At 56.9% G+C, this 21,436-nt stretch overlaps 1 protein-coding gene across 4 annotated transcripts; it reads left to right on the plus strand.

Annotated features, from left to right (window-relative positions):
* The first annotated feature begins 1,659 nt into the window (after nucleotides 1-1,659).
* ZNF335 (zinc finger protein 335) lies at nucleotides 1,660-20,849 on the plus strand. Of its 4 annotated transcripts, none has more exons than XM_059037742.2 (28): nucleotides 1,660-1,974; nucleotides 2,647-2,897; nucleotides 4,462-4,702; nucleotides 5,415-5,492; nucleotides 5,741-6,046; nucleotides 6,134-6,265; nucleotides 7,381-7,527; nucleotides 8,852-9,104; nucleotides 9,196-9,373; nucleotides 10,026-10,138; nucleotides 11,018-11,036; nucleotides 11,169-11,285; nucleotides 11,357-11,433; nucleotides 11,516-11,676; nucleotides 12,387-12,619; nucleotides 13,527-13,620; nucleotides 13,745-13,839; nucleotides 16,316-16,575; nucleotides 17,531-17,642; nucleotides 17,725-18,099; nucleotides 18,879-19,021; nucleotides 19,102-19,265; nucleotides 19,398-19,501; nucleotides 19,595-19,672; nucleotides 19,920-20,003; nucleotides 20,092-20,157; nucleotides 20,241-20,322; nucleotides 20,415-20,849. In XM_059037742.2, the coding sequence occupies exons 2-28, from the start codon at nucleotides 2,697-2,699 to the stop codon at nucleotides 20,540-20,542; spliced, it is 4,041 nt and encodes a 1,346-aa protein (XP_058893725.1). In that variant the 5' UTR covers nucleotides 1,660-1,974; nucleotides 2,647-2,696; the 3' UTR covers nucleotides 20,543-20,849. The 4 variants fall into 4 exon arrangements, with proteins under 4 accessions (XP_058893725.1, XP_066869616.1, XP_058893724.1 ...); XM_067013515.1 differs by having other exon boundaries at nucleotides 1,689-1,974; nucleotides 6,137-6,265; XM_059037741.2 differs by having other exon boundaries at nucleotides 1,723-1,974; nucleotides 8,849-9,104.
* The last annotated feature ends 587 nt before the right edge of the window (nucleotides 20,850-21,436 follow it).

Genomic DNA, 21,436 nt, shown 5'->3' on the forward strand with positions numbered 1-21,436 from the left:
GACCTTGGACAAGTCACTTCCCCTCTCTGAGTTTCAGCTTCCTCCTCTCTACATTGGAAGACTATAACAACCCCTGATTCCTTAGGCAACCCCTTTGCTTTCCCTGATGCAGCAAAGCACATGTGCAGCGCCTGGCATGTAGTACGTGGTAGGTGCTCATGGAAAATGCCTTCCCTCTTCTTTTCCTCTTGGCTCCTCTCATCAGCATTTTTCTCAATGGTCTACTTGAATGTCCTTCTGACCCAGAGCCCCTTCACTGCTTCTAGAAATCTCCCCATCAAAGCTGAGGCCAGAACTACAAACGGCATGTTCTGGTGGGAAGAACCCTTGATTGGCAGTCAGAAAACCAGGTTGGCTTCCTTCTCTTTGAAATGGAAGAATTCTGATATATTGTTTCAAGGAGTCATGACCTTGGGCCTTGAGCTTTCCCTCTCTGGTCTTGAGCTCCATGACGAGGCTATTACCTTCTGTATCATGATATTTTGCAATCTTGTGATTTGGTGGCAAAGGCCAAGGTTAGGACTAAGCCTTAGTTGGACTGGGGATGGAATCGGGTGGTGTACAGCTACTCCTGAGTACGCTGATATCCTTGAGGGAGGTGACTTGTTTGGAGGCAGGATACATCCTATTCCCATAGAATGGGGGTTGGAGGTGGCTCCGTATGGCTGAGGAATCAAGTTCACGTTGGAAAACTGCCTGGTGGGTACAAAACCAACCTGCTGTCATGCCCTTGTTTACCCAGCTTTCCAGGGCTGCTCGGCGGCCTGGTCCTGCTGAATGGGGGTGAGGGGGAACGAGGGGGCATAGCCAATCCAGAGACCTCATGCTCTATTCCCCCTAAAAACCTGCTCCTAGGAAAGGAGCAGGGAAACCCCCTCATACTCAGGTACAACAAATCATAACAGCTCAAAGCACCTTATCTTTTAAAATAGGTTTTCTTTGCAGGATTTATTTTAGATTCTCCCCGCCCTCCCCACCCCACCCCACCCCACCCCACCCCACCCCCCGCCAAATTTGTATTTTTCAATCGACGAAAACAACTTATGCAACACAGAGACTTCAGGACAAACCGGGGCGCCAGGTTCCTGCGCAAAATGCTAAAAAGGCTTAAGCAGAGGGTGTTGCCAAAAGTGGCATTTCGGGCATCAGAAGGACGGTCATACCTTTCTGAAAGGCTGCAGACCTTTAAATACATCTACACTGAGCAGAGGAAGGCTATGGAGAATGCCTTGACTTCCCAGCTCTATTATGTAACAAATACGTGTACAGAGCTCAGTAAGGGCCCTGCACTGACTCTTCATTTCCCCACCTCCAGCCATCGGGGCTGGCATTCCAAGTCCCTTGATGTGACGTTGGACCGGCCACTTCCCATCTCAGGGGCTCAGTTTCCCCATCGGTAAAACAAGGATTATATGCTCCCCTCTTCCCAGGACACGTCAAACCTAATCGGGAAGGATTTGACTGGGTTCGATGAGAGCGTAAAATAATCGGTTGAAAGCCAGGCGAAAAGACCGATAACATCTACTCCTCTCCCACCAAGCCAAAACATCCGTCTCACGCTTTTCTGAAGGGTTCCGGGAAGGGCGTGGTCAGGCCACTGGGAGCCACGCCCCCGGACGTGGGGCCAGCCTTAGCCGCGCCCAGCCCTGCGGCCCAGGGAAGGGACCCGGCAATGACGTCACGTAGCCACTCCTATGTATTCCTCCGCCGGAGAGAAAGTAGCTCCCAACCCATAGATGACTCCGTCACCCATACTAGGAGACATGTAAAATCCTATATTCTCTGAGAACTCTATTATGGTTTTGAGACCTCGGGGCCACCTTCCGGCACACTGGAAGCCTGTCTTTCTCCGGGCCGGTGTAGGAAGTAGTCCCGGCCTACGAAAGGCCGATGGGTCCCTCCGCAGCGGGGGAAAGAGGATGGCGACTTCGTCGATGCCGGAGTCGGAGAGGAACGCGGCTACGAAAGCGTCAGGTGAGCGTCGGGTGGAGTCAGGTCGCCCCACTACACATTGCCGTGAAGTGGGGCCACACTGCGGGGATAACAGGCGGCGAGGTCCCGGGCCGGCGGGGCTGTCCGAACAGGGCCCCGGGGTCCCAGGCCCTTTAGTCGCTCTCGCACTTGCCTGAGCGGAAACCCGGAGCCGCCACAAGATGGCGTCGGGCCTGGAGCGCAGGCAGCGCCGGGGACAGCCCCGAGTCTCCAGGCCCCGGGACTGTCGCTGTCAGCCCCCTCCGCACGGGAACCAGGGGGAGGGGGGGAGCGGGCAGCTGACCCAGGGGGCTTGCGGGCTGTACCACCGACTCTGCACCCGGGAGGACTCGGGGGACCGAAGGGCTGAACCACTGAGCCCGGACGGGGCCCGTAGAGTGAACCACTCTGCGGGAATCATGGAGGGGAGGAGCAAAGGGTCAAGATTACCCGCCACTGACCACCCTCCGGGGATGGGGGAAGGACCCGAGACGGGGAGGCAAGGCTTCCTGGTCCTGTTTTCCCGAAGCTCCCCTCGCAATACACTAGAAAGCCCCGCCCCGTCGGCGACTCGGTGTTTGCACCTGCGAAATGGGCGTATGGGTGCAGCTGAGTGCGCCGCGGGGACCCGGTATGAAGCCCACCTGTTCCAGCCCCCGTCACCTCTTCTCGCAGAGTAAAGGCCCCGGACCCTGGGCCCGCCTGTTAGGCCGCCCCCCGAGCCGATGGAGGAGAACGAGGTGGAGAGCAGTAGCGACGCGGCCCCTGGTCCTGGCCGGCACGAGGAGCCCTCTGAGAGCGGCTTGGGCGTGGGCACCTCGGAAGCCGTGTCGGCCGACAGCAGCGACGCCGCGGCCGCTCCGGGGCCAGCCGAGGCCGACGACTCTGGCGTGGGGCAGAGTTCGGACCGCGGCACCAGCTCTCTGGTATGGATATTGCTGGCCGGCGTGGGTGGTGGCAGGCACCGCAGGCAGCAGTGCCTGGCGGCCAAGGGGAAGAAGCCAGCACGGCTTGCTTATAGCTAATATTTGTTTATGGTTTACTGTGAGCCGGGTACCATGCCAGGCCCTTAGCGTGGATTTTCTCATTTAAGTCTCATACCTTGTAAGGCACATACTACTCTTTTCCACATCTTACAGAGGAGCAAACTGAGACACAGCGCCAGGATTTAAATCTAGGCTGTGGGCTGACCCACTGCACTACCCATTGTCCTCACTCTTTGGGATGCAGGTGACCTGGTTCAAGTCTTGGCTGTACCACTGATTCACTGGGACACGTCTTTGAACCTCGGTCTTCCTTTTTTTTTTTTTTTTTTTTTTTGCGGTACACGGGCCTCTCACTGTTGTGGCCTCTCCCGCTGCGGAGCACAGGCTCCGGACGCGCAGGCTCAGCGGCCATGGCTCACGGGCCCGGCCTCTCCGCGGCATGTGGGATAGTCCGGGACCGGGGCACGAACCCACGTCCCCTGCATCGGCAGGCAGACTCTCAACCACTGCGCCACCAGGGAAGCCCCCTCGGTCTTCCATCTTTAAAACGGAGCAGAAATACCTACTCCTGAGGGTGCTCTGTTGTGAGCAGCCACCAGTCATTTTCTTGGAAACGCTTCGTAAAATAGTCTCCTGGCTCTGCCACCTCCTGGCTCTGTGATCTTAGATAAGACCCAAACTTTTAGCTGTCAGTTTTCTCATCTGTAGAGTGGGAATAATAAATATACTTGCCTCAATAGGTTTTTCTTTTTTGGAGAACTAAATGAATTAATATATGCAAAGCAATTAACACAGGGCTCAGCAGATGGTAAGCAGCCAATAAATATCAGCCATTACCGTTGTCATTGTCTGCAAGATAGAGATCATTTTCAGGACATCACATTATAGAGGTGCACAATAGTAGCCCCCACTTTGGGGTCCAGGGGTTTTATTAATTCAGCAGAGATGGACTTAGCATGTGCCCAGCTTGTCCTGAACCCAGGGGATACAGCAGGAGACAAGAGAGATGTGGTCCTAGCCCTTTTGGAGTCTGACCTGGGAGACGTAACATTGCAGAGTGAACCATAATGTGATGGCGGGACACAGGCCACTATAGCACTGAGGATGGAGAGGTCCTAACTTGGCTTTGGGGGTCAGGGTCAGCTTCCCAGGAGAGGTACCAGCTGAACGGCAGTGAGAAGGCTGAGTAAGAGTTAGCCACGGTGTGATGCTAGGAAGCATTTCAAGCAGAGGGAACAGCTTATTTGAAAGCCTGACAAGAATAGCCTCACCTGGCTGTTGTGTGAGGTGTGGGAAACGGGCCTTGTACCTGGCTGGAGCCAGGGACCCTGACGCTTGTTCTTGGGGGAGCTCTGTGACTAGAGGGTTTTTCTCACTGGTCCTCAATGGGGGTGAGGGCGTGGGTGGCTCCACCTACCACATCCTTGGGCCAGGGTTGGAGGCAGCCTGCCCTGCCCCATCCCTGGCTCCTAAACTCCCCTTTTGTCTGTTTCCCGTCCTCCAGGAGGAGGTGTCCGAGAGCAGCTCCAGCACAGGCCCCCTGCCCCATGGCTACCTCCCTGATTCATCTTCTGTTTCCCACGGGCCAGTGGCAGGGGTGACAGATGGCCCCCCAGCCCTGGTGCACTCCAGCGCACTCCCAGACCCCAACATGCTGGTGTCCGACTGCACGGCTTCTTCCTCAGACCTGGGCTCGGCCATTGACAAGATCATCGAGTCCACCATCGGGCCTGACCTCATCCAGAGTGAGTCAGGCCACAGGGGGCAAGAGTTGCCCCATAAGGGTTTCCCTGCAGAACCAGCTGTGCAGACTCAGGCAGATAACCTTACCCCTGTGAGTTTGTAACATGGAAACAGTAACCCCGTCTCATAGTGGTAAACGATGTGGGGATTTAATGAGATAGTACAGTGTAGTTCCTGGCATGTTATAAGCACTCAATAAATATAGAAACAGCGATACCTAATTTTGTACCGGAGTCTCTTCTAAATACTTTACCTGCAGTAGTTCATTAATCCTCTTGGTAACCCCAAAAGGTAGATGCTGTTGTTATTCTCACAGTCTGGATGAGAAAGCCAAGGCACAGAGGACGTAAACTAATGTACCCTCTGTCATCAGCAAGGGTTGGGGCATGAGCTCAGACGGTGACTCCAGAGCAGGTGCTCATGATTTACCAAACTACTTTCTATTATTAATGATCTGTGTAAGGGTTGTAGCACCTGGAAAAGCCCTGGGATGGTCTGAAAAGCGAGTCCGCCTTTAATGGTTAAAAGTGGGCAGCTGTGGACTGGCTACTGGGCCAGTGTGTCACACACAGCAGACCTCTCAACAGCCCTGCCCCAGACATGAAGTGGGCCATGGGGCAGTGGACTCACAGTCGCACGGGTGAGTCAGAATGAGTGTGGGCAGTGGTAGTTGTCATTATCAGCTGTGCATCCCCTCCTCACACCTCTGCCCAGGCTGCATCACCGTGACCAGTGCTGAGGGGAGTGGGTCCGAGACCACACGGTACCTGATCCTGCAGGGACCAGATGATGGTAAGACTCCAGGCACCAGACCCAGGGAACCCTGCCGTGGGCGGGGGAGTAGGACAGGGAGGCTCTGCCGTAGATTCACTGTGTGATCTTGGCAGCTTCTCCACTGCCTTGGGCCTCTCAGTTCCTCCACTGTTACTCCGGTGGGGAGTGGGGTTCTAGGATCCCTGGGCCTGCCTGGGAGGGGCAGCTGTAGCTCGTGGCCAGCCTCCCCCTCCACTTCCTCCCCTCTGATTCCCTCACCTTCCCAGGGGCCCCCATGGCATCGCCAATGTCCAGTTCCACCCTGGCCCACAGCCTGGCAGCCATCGAGGCTCTAGCCGATGGCCCCACGTCCACATCCACGTGCCTGGAGCCACCTGAGGAGGTGCAGGGTGGGCCCAGCTCCCCAGCGCAGCCACGCCTGGGTTCTGGCGCCGAGGAGCCAGACCTGCAGAGCCTGGAGGCCATGATGGAGGTGGTGGTGGTGCAGCAGTTCAAGTGCAAGATGTGCCAGTACCGGAGCAGCGCCAAGGCCACACTGTTGCGCCACATGCGGGAGCGGCACTTCTGCCCAGGTGCGTTGATGGTGGCCTGCCTGGCCGCCTGCACAGGCAGGGTTGGGGTGCCAAGAGTCAGACGCAGCAAGCTTGTTGTACCTCCAGCAGCCGCCGCCGCTGGAAAAAAGGGACGTCTGCGGAAATGGGGCGCCTCCGCCAGGACCCAGGAGGAAGAGGGCCCAGAGGAGGAAGATGATGATGACATCATAGACGCCGGTGCCATCGATGACCTGGAAGGTAGGCTAGTGTGGCTCTCAGGCCTGTCACCCACACCCACATCTGCAAGTACCGAGCTCCCCCTGGCCCGTAGGGAGGGCCAGGGAAGAGGAACTGGCGCACACGCAGCCACGAGTGCCTCCAGCATAAGATAGAGGAGTTGGAGCTCTGGGACCAGGAGCTTTGTGTGCAGCTGTACGGGCCGTGCGCTGAAAAATAGTACTGTGTCCAAGAGGGTCACATTCACATTTGTCTAGCAGAAATAGAATGGAAGCCACGTGTGGTTTTTGTTGTCATATTAAAGATAAAAAGAGGGCTTCCCTGGTGGCGCAGTGGTTGAGAGTCCGCCTGCCAATGCAGGGGACATGGGTTCGTGCCCCGGTCCGGGAGGATCCCACGTGCCGCGGAGGGGCTGGGCCCGTGAGCCATGGCCGCTGAGCCTGCGCGTCCAGAGCCTGTGCTCCGCAACGGGAGAGGCCACAACAGTGAGACACCAGCGTACCGCAAAAAAAAAAAAAAAGGAAAAAGAAAAAGATGAATTTAAGTTCAGTCATATATTTTATTTACCCATTATGTGTAAAATATTTTTTCAATATGCAATGATTATAAAAAGTTATTAGTAAATTTCACGTTCTTTTTCTCATACTAATTTTTGGAAATCTGTTGTGTATTTTATACTTAATTCTGTTTGCATTTAGACTAGGCATATTTCAAGTGCTCAGTAGCCACATAGGCTAGTGAGGGAGCTAGTGGCTATCCATTGAGGGAGCTACTGGCTCCCTCAATGGGTAGCATAGTCCTGCTTTGTAGACTGGAGTGACTAGACAACTATTTTCTAACAATGGCCGTAAAGTTTATTGAGGAAGGAGTGCTTTTTTCTGATTCGCATAAAGGTGCCATCTGAGCTAGTGGTAGGTGTTAGGAAATGTACAGAGAAAGGATTGCAGGGGCCAGAGAGTGGCGCTCACAGTTAGCCAGGGGGACATCAGGAGGGCTTCCCGGAGGAGGCATCACTGGTGGGTTTGAAGGGAGGAACAGGCAGGGATAGGGAAGTGGGCTTCTTTCCAGGGAAGCTGGCAAGGGGTCAGGGCTGAAAGGTCAAGGCTGATGCCCCCCTTCTCTTGCTGTCCCCACAGAGGACAGCGATTATAACCCTGCTGAGGATGAGCCCCGGGGCCGGCAGCTACGGCCTCAGCGCCCCACTCCCAGTACACCGAGACCCCGCAGGAGACCTGGCCGGCCGCGGAAGCTGCCTCGCCTGGAGACCTCGGATCTCTTGGATGGTGAGACTTACTTGTGGGAGGGGCTGTGCGGTGGGGCCCAGGGGTGGCCTCATTCCCTGCTTGCTTCCATGGAGCCCTTGCAGACGTGCTTGCAGAACAGCATGTCTCAGACCCACCGGGGTGACCTGCAGGCCTCCTCGTAAAGGGGAAAACTCTCCCATACCAAGCTTGAGAGTTAGGACATAGCAGCTTTCTGAAAAGGCTTTTCAGTGGTAAGTTGTCACAGCACAGAAGTGTGAGTATTTGTAACTGAACTAATAAGATAAGTTTTAAGAATTATTACTAAAATGAGAATAATTCTGAGGCCTGAGACTGTGTTGGAGGAGCACAGACTTGGAGCATTACAAGCGGGGGACAGGAAAGACCTGCCGTGGGCATGAGTGCCGGCTCTGCCACCTACCAGCTGTGTGACCTGGAGCATGTTACTTTGCCTCTTGAATCTCCCATTCCCTTATTCTGAATGGAGGTAATAGTACCTGGCTCTTAGGCTTGTTTTTTAAGGCTTAAATAGACATGGAAAAAATACACGGTAGCTGTTTTTGTACATGCAGTTGTGGGTGTTGTATTTATTAGTCTTCTTTTTCAAATAACTTTTTACTGAGGTATATGTGTGGAAAAGCAGATGTATGGTAAGTGAATCAGCTTAGTGAATTCACAGCTCTGAATTTTCACAAGGTGAACACACCTGAATAACCTGGCACCCCATTAAGAAACAAAATGTTACCCACGTTGCCTGTAGCATATAATTTTGAATTTTTAAAACATTATGTTGAAATTCTGTTAGTGTTTTTGAATAGGTGACGCATTCGGATGTTCAGACGTCAGAGGCTTTGCGAGTGTGTGTGGTGATGTCTCTTCCCTTCCTCCCGTCTGCCCTCCAACTACCCAGCTTCCGTTGGGAAAACCAGTGTTTTTTAAGTGTTGCTGTTGCTCCCCAGACCTTAGAACGTTCCCGTGAGGTTACTAGAGCAACAGTTATATCCATTTGACAGATGGGGAAAATGAGACTCAGAGAGGGGAGTGGCTTTGCTTGAGAACACACAGCAAGTTGATGACAGAGCTTAGCCTACCCACAGGTCTCCTGGCCGTGAGGTCCCAGCTCTCCCATTGCTGCTCCAGACTGTCCCATTTAAGTCGTGCTGTGCTAACGGCCCGTCAGCTGCAGGAGGGGGCATATGTCCACACTGCCCTCTAACCACGGGCTGCGTGCGTCTGTCCCGTGACCTGACGGGCCCATCAGTGGTCTGTGACAGTGTGTGTGGGAGGATATTTTGGCTGGCCTCTGGCACACCTGTCCACATCTGTCCTGGTGTGTCCATAGCAGGTGTGGAAGGAGAGCCTCTGGTCAGCTCCCAGACTGGACAGAGCCCTCCGGAGCCGCAAGACCCCGAGGCACCCAGCTCCTCAGGCCCAGGATGCCTGGTGGCCCTGGGCAAGGCCAACCGGCCCCCTGTGGAACCCGGTGTGAGCCAGTCAGATGTGGAGAACGCAGCACCGTCCTGCCAGGACGAGCCCGACGCCCCGCCCCGCCGCCGTGGGCGACCCTCCAGGCGCTTCCTCGGCAAGAAATACCGCAAGTACAGCAGCGAGCAGAGATGAGGGCTGGGGGCAGGGGGAAGTGGCCGCCTGCTGGCCCAGCCAGACCTCTCCCCAACACCCTTCTGGCAGGTACTATTACAAGTCACCCAAACCCCTCCTGCGGCCCTTCTTGTGCCGCATCTGCGGTTCCCGCTTCCTGTCCCATGAGGACCTGCGCTTCCACGTCAACTCCCACGAGGCTGGCAACCCGCAGCTCTTCAAGTGCCTGCAGTGCAGCTACCGCTCCCGCCGCTGGTCCTCGCTCAAGGTGCGGCCGAGGGAAGCGGAGGCGCGGGAGGGCAGGGCGAGAAGAGACTGGATGGGAGAAGGCCCCGATGGGGAGTGGAGGTCCCGGGCACCTGCGGTCACCCTCCTGCCCCGTGTCAGGGTGCGCGTCTGGGCCGAGGGCGCACTCTGGTAGGCCTCACACTGCATGGTGGCATCACATCGTCTTAGACTCGCTTCACTACCACCACATCCGGCAGATGGCAGTGCAACTGCTTTAATCAAATTCAGCGTGTTAGAAAGTCTCCCAGCAGGTGGCGGTAACGTGTCTCAAGAAAGGGGTTCCTTTTTATCATCTCACATAGCCCGACAAGGTCATAGGTGTTGAGAGCCCCATTTTACTGACGCAGGAAACCGCAGCTTGGCTTGGCCAAAGTGAGGCAGAGCTGGCCGCGGGTGGCGGTCGGGGGTGGCTTGAGAATAGATGGCCAGAGCCCTTGTGCTTCCTGTGCGCAGTGCTTCCCCCCTCGGACCCGCACCTGGAAGTTGTTCTCTGGACCCCTGCGGCAGGGGTGGGGAGCGGGGGTTGTTCCGGGGTGCAGTGGGGAGGGGGCGCTCTACGGCTGTAGGCACAGGGCGGGTGGGCAGGAAGGGAGGCTGCACCCCAGCCCCCTGTCCTGCTGCCTCTCTCCCAGGAGCACATGTTCAACCACGTGGGCAGTAAGCCCTACAAGTGTGACGAATGCAGCTACACCAGTGTTTACCGGAAGGACGTCATCCGGCATGCGGCCGTGCATAGCCGGGACCGGTCAGTGGGGCTGGGGAAGTGGAGGCCCAGGGTAACCACGGATTCCCCCTTACTGAGCCCCTGCTCGGGGCCAGCCCCCTTGCAGCACAGTACAGATGGGGGAAAGACAGGGCGATTCATCCCAGATCACTTGGCTCAGAACAGGGCATTGTCAGGGTCTAGAGGGCTCTTATTCGGTCTCTTTCCTGCTTTGAGCTTTGTAAATTGGGGACAGTCATTATTGAGGTGATTGAAAGAAATTGTGTACCTAAAGGGTCTCAGAAAATGATCTGAAGGTCTTCCAGGCTCCACGTCCACACTCCATGTCTCACGGCACCGATAGGGCAGATGTAGGACAAGTGGGTGGAAAAACAAAAATCCTCAGGGGCCTAGTGGTTGTTCACTGAAGCATCACCGTGCCGCTCGCGGGATCTCAGTTCCCCGACCAGAGGTTGAACCCCGAGCCCTGGCAGTGGAAGCGCTGAGTGCTAACCACTGGATAGCCAGGGGATTCCCGCTTTTAGGTGTTTGTTTAAAAAAAATAAAAAGGGAGGGGGAGTTCTATGTCCACATAAGATTAGGGACACCAGGTCGAAAACCTGGTTCAACAGCTCTCTTCCCTGCAGGACTTCTCAGAGCCTTTAAAATGCAAATGCATTTTGTGACAGAGAGAAGAGAGAGAATGCACTGTTCCTAAAGTTAGACTACAAAACTTTATTGACAGCACATTTCTTGGCATTTTCCCCAGCGAACTCCAGTTGGGGGAATACTGTTCTAAGAGAAAGGGGCTTGGGTTGGGGCTGAGGAGAGTCAGGGCCAAGGCTGGGTCTGGTCAGCGGGGGAGGGTCTGGGGTGGGCTTGGGGACAAGATGGTCTGACTCCTGTGCCTTTCTCCCCCAGGAAGAAGAGGCCAGATCCGGTGAGTCTGGGGCCCCAGGCCGGGAAGGGAGCCTGCTTGAAGGCGGCTGGGGAGTTGGGTTGGGGTGCAGGCACGGTCTCACCCTCTCTCCTCTCCTTTTCTGTCCGCCCGGCCCCTTCTGTCCCTTCCCAGACCCCGAAGCTGAGCTCCTTCCCCTGCCCTGTGTGTGGCCGTGTCTACCCCATGCAGAAGAGACTCACGCAGCACATGAAGACGCACAGCACTGAGAAGCCCCACATGTGTGACAAGGTGGGTGGGGCTGGGGGCAGGGGGCCTGCCTGGGAGCTCCCTCATCTGACCCGCCTCGCCACCCCCCACAGTGTGGAAAGTCCTTTAAGAAGCGCTACACCTTCAAGATGCACCTGCTCACGCACATCCAGGCCGTCGCCAACCGCAGGTACATCCCCGAGGAGGCCCCTGGGGCTGCGGTGCCCCACCGTGCCCTGTCGCTGAGCTCTCCCCCCTCCAACCGCCTCCAGGTTCAAGTGCGAGTTCTGCGAGTTCGTTTGTGAGGACAAGAAGGCGCTGCTGAACCACCAGCTTTCCCATGTCAGCGACAAGCCCTTCAAGTGCAGCTTTTGCCCCTACCGCACCTTCCGAGAGGACTTCCTGCTGTCCCACGTGGCTGTCAAGCACACAGGTCAGGCCAGCCACCCCCCAACACACCATGGCTCAGCTCTGTCCTCTTCATCCCCCTCAGCAGCCCCAGCCCTTCTACTGCAGGGAATCCCCCCTGGGACTGTCAGTCTAACCTCAGCTGAGATTCCAACGCGGCCAGCTCTTCTCTGTGTGGCCCAGGGCCAGTTGCTGGCTCTCTCTGAGCCTTTCTTAGTTGTGAAAGGAGAGAATCAGAAGTACCAACCATGCGGTAGTTATAAAAGTGAGTTCCATTTGTTCCCTGAACCCTGTCTGTTCTGGGCTCTGGGCCTTGAGAGAGGTCTTACATAGGCTCTGCCCTCGACAGAGGAAGCCACTAAAGCAGCATCACATCTTGGCCCACAGAAGATGGACAACAAAAGTTGGTTCTTTCTCCTCCTCGGTGCCTAGCCCTCTGGCGGACACACTAGGGAAGAAGAGAGAAAGAGAGCTGGGGGGACACTTCGGGAGATGAGTCATAAGAGAAGTATGTGGTCACCTGACCTTGCAAATAGGCGCTCGGAGGAAGGCTGTGAGCGCAGAGGGGGACCTGGCTCGTTTCTGTCCTGGCACACCAAAAGGCACAGAGCGTGGGTTTCCCTGAGCTTGGGAACACATCGCAGGGAGTGAATCAGTTAGAGACGTTCTTGGGGTCACAGAAGGCTTCCTAGAGGGGCTGGGCAAGCCCAAGCATCCCTACACATGTGCCTGCAGGGGCCAAGCCCTTTGCCTGTGAGTACTGCCACTTCAGCACGCGACACAAGAAGAACCTCCGCCTGCACGTACGGTGCCGACATGCAAGCAGCTTTGAGGAGTGGGGGCGGCGCCACCCCGAGGAGCCCCCTTCCCGCCGTCGCCCCTTCTTCTCTCTGCAGCAGATTGAGGAGCTGAAGCAGCAGCATAGCGCAGCGCCTGGACCTCCTTCCAGCTCCCCAGGACCTCCTGAGGTAAGCTCAGGCAGCAGACAAGAGGTCAGGAGCGTTGGCTGCAACGCCAATGTGATGCTGCCTCTCCCAGCCCTAGCATCCTCACTTGCACACTGAGTACAGCAAAATGACCCCTGCCTCTCTGGATTGTGGTGAAGAGCAGCTGAGGTCACAGATATGTCACCCCTAAGCTCAGAGTAGGGGTGGCTTTCCAGTGCTAGTAATAGAGCGTGGAAATATCAGTATCTTGACTATGGTGATAGTTTATTATTCTCTTCATGTAAAAGAAGTCCAAAGGTCAGCAGCCCAGGGCTGATGTGGCAGCTCCTTGATCAGTCATCAGGAACCAAGCTTTCTCAATACTTTTTCCCAGCCGTCCTAGGCATGTGACTCCTATTTTTGTGATTGACTTATGGTCCCATATAGCTGCAGGAGCTCCAGCCTTCCTAGCCACATCCCAGGCAAGAAGCAGGAGGAAGGGATGGGGGAAGAGCAAAAATGATGCCCACCATCTATCCATCTTAGCTCCCTTGTGAACTTTACCAGAAGCTCCTGCTTAGCCACATGGCCACACTTTACCCACCCGCAAGAGAGGCTGAGAAATATAGCCTTGTAGCTGAGTATGCTGCCTGCCCCCTCCCCTCCCCGAAAGATGGACCACCACAATGTGCTGGTAGAACACAGAGGCTCTGGAGTCGGATAGTCTTGTGTTCAAGTCCCAGTTCTGCTGCTTACTAGCTGTGGGATCCTTAACCTCAGTCAGTTCATCTGTTGCACGGAGCTGGTAAATATCTTGAAAATATCTTGAAGAGTGTGAAGATGAAACAAGCCAATAGCTGTAAAGTGTCTGGCACATAGGAGGTGCTTGGTGAATGCACTTGAATCTGAGCTGCCCCCTGTCACACTTGGCCATATTCCCACCCCGCAGATCCCCCCAGAGGCAGCACCTCTCCAGTCACCCGAGACCCCCCCACTGCTCTGTTCTGACACCCTGGGTGGTGCCACCATCATCTACCAGCAAGGTGAGTTCTGAGGGACGGCAGGAGCAGGGGCAGGGCTCGTGCCGGTAGGGGCCGGAAGCCGGGGAGGGGGGCGTTGGGTGCCAGTTTTCAGCCATTTCTAAGGCTCAGCTCCCACCCGACCCAGGAGCTGAGGAGTCGACGGCCATGGCCACGCAGACCGCCTTGGACCTGCTGCTGAACATGAGCACGCAGCGGGAGCTGGGCAGCGCGGCCCTGCAGGTGAGCTCCTCCCTGGCCCACCTTTACCCGTGGTGCCAGGTCTGTGCTGGACCCTGGGAGCCAAGGCTAGTGATGGAGCAGACATGCCCCGCCCCCAGGGAGCTGCCGGTCAGTGGGAGACAGATCCACTGGAACCCGGTGGGCAGACGCAGAGGAGGGCGACCGCTGTGCCAGGGAGGCCCCGGGAGGGCAGAGGCTCTCCCACTCCGCTCTCCGGAGTCTGCTCAGCGCTCTCTGCCATGCTGAGCAGTCAGCACCGCCCGTGTCCATGAGTCTGAACTAGCTTCCCGTCTAGCCTAGCGCCCTCATTCCATGCCACCTCCCACAGCCCAGAGGCTCCCAAGGCTTTCCTGAGCTCCAACCTCTCACATGTTCCATGCACCTTAAGCCTAGCACATCTTCCTCCAGGTTCATCATCTTTACTTCCCCCTCCCCCTCGCCTCTCCGGGCTTCTGTAAGGCAGAGAGGTTCGTTAGCACTTCCTGTCTCCCAGCCTCTTGAAAAGATGGAGACTGTGTGTTTGAGATGATGAATTCCAACAACTTGGAACAGTAACATGCTGCTGGGGGACAGGGCTCTGTGGAGGGGATCCTGCTGTTGGACCCGGAATCTTCAGAGGGTTTAGTTTGTGGCATTTGGGGGTGTGTAGAAGTTTTACATTTTTAGATAGTTCAGCGTATCAGGCTTTTATAGTTTTTGCCTGTGGTATCATCCTTAGAAAGGCTTCTTCACCTCAAGATTATATAAACATTCGTTTGTATTTTCTTCTTAGGGTTTCATTTTTTACACTTAAATTTTTACTCCACCTGGAATTCACTTTTGGTGTGTGCAGAAAGGTAGGGGACTAAGTTTATTTTTTCCCCAAAAGTTGTCCAGTGCAATAAATCGAATCCTCTCATTTTCCCCACTGGTTCGAAGCATCCCGTTTATTGTGCACTGGATTCCCCCGGGTACAGGAGTCTGTTTCTAGACAAGTTCTGTTCTATTGCTCTGTCTGCCGTTCTCATGCCAGTATCATCCATTTTGGTTGGTTTGTTTTTCTGATTACGGAAACATACGCTTGTGAAACCCAAAATGAGCATTAAGAATTGTTCTCTTCTGAAGGTGAAAGTCCTTAAGGTTCCTCCCCTCCCCTCCGATTCCCCTGTGAACAGGTTAATAAGCGTGTCTGCAGTGTGGTCCACGTGCTCACTGACACAGAGACCTCTTGATCCTTAAAAAATGGGATCACGCCATCCGCACTCACGGGCAGCCTCGCTTTTCTTCCCTCTGCAGCGTGTGAGGCGCACGGCCTGGCCACACACATGCGTCCACTCCCTCCTGACGTCTCCAAGTCATTCCGTCCTAGGGATGTTCTGAAGCTTATTTCTTCAGTCCTTTACGCGTGGGTGGCTTCCTTGTCATTAACTCAAGGCAGTGCTTCAGTGCACATACATTTTCGGGTGCTCATAAACATGTTTTTTAGTTGGGGGGAAAAAGCCTCCTAGAAGTAAATAGAATCAGTGGGTCCCAAGGCGTGACGCCTCAAAGAAAGCTGTGCCAGTTACATGACCGCCACTAGAGTGTGCTCACAGCCTCGCCGGCGCTGGGCATCGGTCTTTATGAATCTCTTCCGTGTGATGGAAGTATGTGTCAGGGTCTTAATTTATAATTCTGTGATCACAAAAGGGATCAAGTTTCTGTATGTTCACAGACCATTTTATTTCTTCTCTGACGTATGTTTGTGTCCTGTATCTATTTTTCCATTAAATTATTAGTCTCTTTCGTATAACTTCGCAAGGGCTGTTTGTATGTGTGGGAACTCCACTTTTTATCTCTTACGTAAATTATTAAATACCATCTCCCCCCACCCCACCCCCCGGCTTCTTTGTTTTCTGATCTCATTATATGGTTTGTTTTTCTGTAGGTTTTAACATATTCTGTCATGATTAGGAAAATCTTCCCACCCCAAGGATTATAGGAAGATCCATATTTTCTTTTAATATATCTCGAGTTTTATTTGTTATGTTTCAATCTTTAAAACATTTGAAGCAGGCTTTGGAGTAGGATGTGAGGTAGAGCTCTGACTATTGCATTTTTTTCTTAAATGGTCTGCCACTTGTTCCTCTACCTCAGGATTTCTTAGCCTTGGCACTTTGGGCCGGATAATTCCTTGCTGAGGGGGCTGTCCTGCTCGTCTGGGGTGTTTGGCAGCATCTCTGGCTTCTGCCCCCTAGGTGCCAACCAATTGCGGCAACCAAAAATGTCTCCAGACGTTGCCCAGTGCCCTTGGGGGGCAGTAACGCTCTAGCCTGTTCTTGTTAAGTCTCTTTCCAGTTGCCAGGAACACACAGTTGGGCTCGTGTGAATGCGTGGCGGTGGCACTGGGTCCCGTCAGACGGTGGGTGAGCTTTGAGGCCCTGAGATAGAACAGGGCCTTGAACGCCAGCTCCGTTGCCACAGCCCCGGCTCGTAATGCCCGCTGGTGCCGTTGCAGGTGGCCGTGGTGAAGGCAGAGGACGTGGAGGCAGGGTTTGCACCCTCCGGTGGGCAGCCCTCCCCAGCAGGTGCCACTCCCCAAGTGGTAGCCCTCCACATGGCAGAGCCAGGGGGCAGCGTGGCCGCCGAGAGCCAGCTAGGCGCCCCAGACCTACAGCAGATCACCCTGGCGCCTGGGCCGTTTGGCGGGGCAGGCTACAGCGTCATCACGGCACCCACCATGGAGGAGGGCACATCGGCTCCTGGCACACCTTACAGGTGAGACCTGTGGCCTACGAGACCCCTCCCCCCTCCCAGCCATTTATAGGTGTGCTGGGGGGAGTCAGATGAGGACCCCGCCCGCCTAAGCCTAGCCGGCAGGAGGTAAAACTCCTAATAGATGTAAAACAGTTGGGCTGTAGGGGTGTCGTGTCCCTTCAGGAGGTCAAGAGCCACTTAAGATGTGCCAGGCACTTGACATTCGGGAACTTACCTAAACCATTCCCATGAGATGCATGTTTCCCCTCTTACTTACAAATGAGGAGGGAGGTGAAGTAACTCGCCTAAGGGCAGACAGGCTGTAGATCTGACCCTGGCCTCTGTGGTTCCAAAGCCCATGTCCTCCTTGTACGGGACAGGACGGTCCCGTCCCTGAGGTCGTTTTAGGAACGAGCTCAGGCTCCTTAGCGACATTGGAGGCCCTGTAGCTGCGCTTGCCTTTCTCCACACTGAGCGCCTTTGGGGCAGAAATGTTTGTTTCACATATTCGCCGAACCCCTGGGCAGTCAGAGGAAGCCCTGAATTCAAGTACCAGATTGTTCAGCTGGGATGGGAGTCAGGATCCCTGGGCCAGCACCTGGGCAGCCCAGTCTCTCAGCATCTGCCCTTTACCCTTGGCCCGTGGGTCCTTGCAGCCCTGCCTCCCCACTCTCCCTCTCCTCCTGCCCCACCTGGTCAGACTTGGGCTTGACCCCTGGAGCCCTTCACCTCGCCACCCCGCAGCATGCCCATCGAGGGGGCAGGGATGACCGCTTCTGAGAAGGACGATCTCTGGACACTCGGTCACCATTTACACAAGAGGCAGCGGAGGTTCGGCTGGTAAAGGGAGGAGCCAGGGGTCAACCTGCGGTGGCAGTCACTCCTCAGTTGATGCCTTTCTTGGGGAAGGGGACTCCTGTGGCCCTCCATCCTCTCCTGGAACGCTGCCTCACCCGCCCCCCTCCTCTGCCCACAGCGAGGAGCCCCCCGGGGAGGCAGCCCAGGCCGTGGTTGTGAGTGACACCTTGAAAGAAGCTGGCACCCACTTCATCATGGCCGCTGACGGGACCCAGCTGCACCACATCGAGGTGAGGCTGGGGGTAGCCACCTCTACTCTTCCCATTTCTTCCTCCTTCCCTGCACGCCTCACGCTCTCCTGCCTGTCCACAGCTGACTGCAGATGGCTCCATCTCCTTCCCAAGTCCAGATGCCCTGGCCTCTGGAGCCAAGTGGCCCTTGCTGCAGTGTGGGGGGCTGCCCAGAGACGGCCCTGAGCCCCCGTCTCCAGCCAGGACCCGCCGAGTGGGGGACCCCCAGGGCTCTGCCTCCCCACCTCCTGCTGCCAGCAAAGCCCTGGGCCTGGTAGTGCCCCCCTCGCCACCATCTGCAGCCACTGCGTCATCAAAGAAGTTTTCCTGCAAGATCTGCGCCGAGGCCTTCCCCGGCCGAGCTGAGATGGAAAGTCACAAACGGGCCCACGCTGGGCCTAGTGCCTTCAAGTGCCCCGACTGCCCCTTCGGTGCTCGCCAGTGGCCCGAGGTCCGGGTAGGTGCCCCCGTCCCTCTGCTGGCACCCATTCGCGTAACAAGCCTGGACTGAGCACCCCCTCAGGCCAGGTCCTCCGCTCCCCGCTGGGGTCAGAGATGACTCAGCAAGGCCCCAGCTCTCAGGGGGCTCAGTGTGGCAGGGAAGCACACCAGGCGGCGACTAACACCCGGTCCCCGGTGTGAACTAAGTGCGCACGGCGGAGCACAGATGGGAAACGAGTCACGTGGACTTGGGGTGCTGGGGGTACGTCCCAGAGGTGATGGCTGAGCTGGGCCTGCAGGAGCAGAGGGGCGGTGGCGTGAGGCAGCTGGGGAGATTCAAGTCGTCCAGAACACTGAGGGCACAGGGTCCCGGGGAGGTGCGGGGGTCAGCGTGGAGCAGGCCAGGTTCCGGGGACTCTGTCTGTTCACCCGAAAATCAACGGTTCTCAGATCCGAGCGCGTGCTGAATCCTCACAGCGGCTCAGTGAGGGGAGCGGGGCCCAGAACCCAGAGTGTCAGAGCTGGGGGCGACCTTCAGAGGCCCCTCTTTGAGCCTGTACGTTTCACAGGGGTGAAATGAGCGTCAACAGGGACAGGGCTTTCCAAGCGGCCTCACGACGGAGCCCGTGGCTCTTCCCTTCAACACCCAGCGGTGCCAGACCTTGGTCCGGCTTGTACTTCTCACCCAGCTCCTCCCAGATCCACCGCGCCTGAGGTCGGGGTCCCTGGCTCCCCTGTCCGTGGGAAGCCATCTGTACTGACCCAGCCGGTGCCCCGACTCCGCCCCATCTGCAGGCCCACATGGCGCAGCACTCAAGCCTGCGGCCCCACCAGTGCAACCAGTGCAGCTTCGCTTCCAAGAACAAGAAGGATCTGCGGCGCCACATGCTGACCCACACCAACGAGAAGCCCTTCGAGTGCCACCTCTGCGGGCAGCGGTGAGGCCGGGCGCAGGCGGGCAGGGGCTGCCGGGCACGCGTGGTGGGGCCGCCCCTGAGCCGCCTTCCTTCGCCCTCAGCTTCAACCGGAACGGGCACCTCAAGTTCCACATCCAGCGGCTGCACAGTCCCGATGGGAGGAAGCCGGCGACCCCAAGCGCGCGGGCCCCGGCCCAGACCCCCAAGACCCCCACCCAGACCATCATCCTGAACAGTGACGATGAGACGCTGGCCACGCTGCACAGTGAGTGGCACCTGGGGCCCCGGGGTGGACAAAGGACTTGGGCCGCTGCCCCAGAGGGCACCCTCAGGCCAGGGCGGGGCGTCTCAGGTTCCCCTGGAGCCCCTGATTGAGCGTCCACCCCTCTCTGCCCAGCTGCACTCCAGTCCAGTCACGGGGTCCTGGGCCCAGAGCGGCTGCAGCAGGCACTGGGCCAGGAGCACATCATTGTGGCCCAGGAGCAGACAGTGACCAATCAGGTGAGAGCGCGGGCTGGGGGCCCTGCTGGCAAGTCATGGGCAGGGGTGAGGGCACACACAAATCTGAAGCTAGAGCTGGCTTGGTCCTGACAGGAGGAAGCCACCTACATCCAAGAGATCACTACAGCAGATGGCCAGATGGTCCAGCACCTGGTGACATCTGATAACCAGGTGAGCTGCTGCCGCCATCTCAGCCCTGAGTGCCCGCCCTCCTGCCACCTCAGCCCCGAGTGCCCGCCCTCCTCCCCCCAACCCCCAGGCCCCATTCCTAGGAGGGGGTTGGGGGAACAGTACTTCCCAAACTCCTCCTCCAGCTGCCATTGCCGACAGGGTGTCCCTGACCCCCCTGCTCTGCCTTCCTCGCTGAGCTCCCGGGGAGCGGGGCCCCAGAACCTGCCTCTTCTCCCCGCTTCCTCAGGTACAGTACATCATCTCCCAGGACGGAGTCCAGCACCTGCTCCCCCAGGAATACGTCGTGGTCCCAGAGGGCCATCACATCCAGGTAGGGCAGGCCTGGGACGCGGGTGAGGAGTGAGAAGAGGGGTATACATCCTCCTTTGAGAATAACTGGATTGGCTCCCTCTCTCCAGGTACAGGAGGGCCAGATCACACATATCCAGTATGAACAAGGGGCGCCGTTCCTTCAGGAGTCCCAGGTAGGGCCCTTGGGGACCAGGTGGAGCCAGGGCCACGGGCAGGGGTCCTGTTAAGGCTACATCCCATTGCCTCTCTCCTCCAGATCCAGTATGTGCCGGTGTCCCCAGGCCAGCAGCTGGTCACACAGGCCCAGCTTGAGGCTGCAGCACACTCAGCTGTCACAGGTATGGGGTTGGACCCTGAGGGTCTTGGGGGCCTGGGGCCCGGGCCTAGTTCCTGGGCCTCAGGCTCACCATCCTTTCCCCTCCCCTGGCAGCGGTGGCCGATGCTGCCATGGCCCAAGCCCAAGGCCTATTCGGCACGGAGGAGTCAGTGCCTGAACACATCCAACAGCTGCAACATCAGGGCATCGAGTACGACGTCATCACCCTGACTGATGACTGAGCCCCAGGGGCCCAGCGAAGACCATGGATATTGGGGCCGGCCCTGCTCGGGGTGGGGGGGTGGGGGGCCCCCTAGGACTCGCTCGCTGCTCCACCTAGGATCTCCAGATACTGAGCAGCCAGCATCCTGTCATTCTTGGGGGGCCAGACCTGTGCTGCTGGGGTTAGGGGACAGCCGTGGGCCCCAGCCAGGACATGCTGGGGGCCCCAGCCTGCAGGCAGGCTTTGGGAGAGAAATTTATTTTTGTTTGGATGGACCCACTGGTCCCTCAGTCTCAATAAAGGGACCAGAGTCCAGCTCTTGGCCAGCTCACTTTGTCCATGTGTTGCTACAGCCAGAACCAGGCAAGGATTTAGGGAGGAGGAGGAGCCCACTACAGCCCACAAGGGTGGAAATGAGGTGGAAGCTGCCCAGCCCCGCAGTGCATCTTGGCCTGCCTCTGTAAGTACAGTGACCCAGTAGGGCAGACCCTCGGGGCAAAGGCCTGTTACTGGGAGAGATGGCTAAGCTGGTGAAAGCCCCACTGAGCCCCTTCAGACCCTGCTTCCTCCCCGGCCTCAGGGGAGCACTGGCTCCTTGCCTAGAGGTCCTCAGAGCACAGCCAGGTGCCTGCACGGAGGCCACACGCCCAGACCAGGTGCCTCTGACCTGCTCTTCCCCCTGACCCTTGACTGTAAAACATACCTGGCTGCCCACTCACTTGTGGTGGCTCCAGGGCAAGTAGGCATCTAGGCTTCTGCCTGGACACAGCCACCTGCCCTCTGCTCCCCAGAGGGGCCGGTGAAGCTGATACCAGCTGTGGGAGTTTGGGGCTTGCAGATTATTGATGCAGGGCTCTGGACCCGTCAGATCTCCTGGGCGTAGGCTGGAGGCCACCAGCAACCCAGTTGTGGG

The sequence above is a fragment of the Kogia breviceps genome, chromosome 14, assembly GCF_026419965.1.
Source record: "Kogia breviceps isolate mKogBre1 chromosome 14, mKogBre1 haplotype 1, whole genome shotgun sequence".
NCBI lineage: Eukaryota > Metazoa > Chordata > Mammalia > Artiodactyla > Physeteridae > Kogia > Kogia breviceps.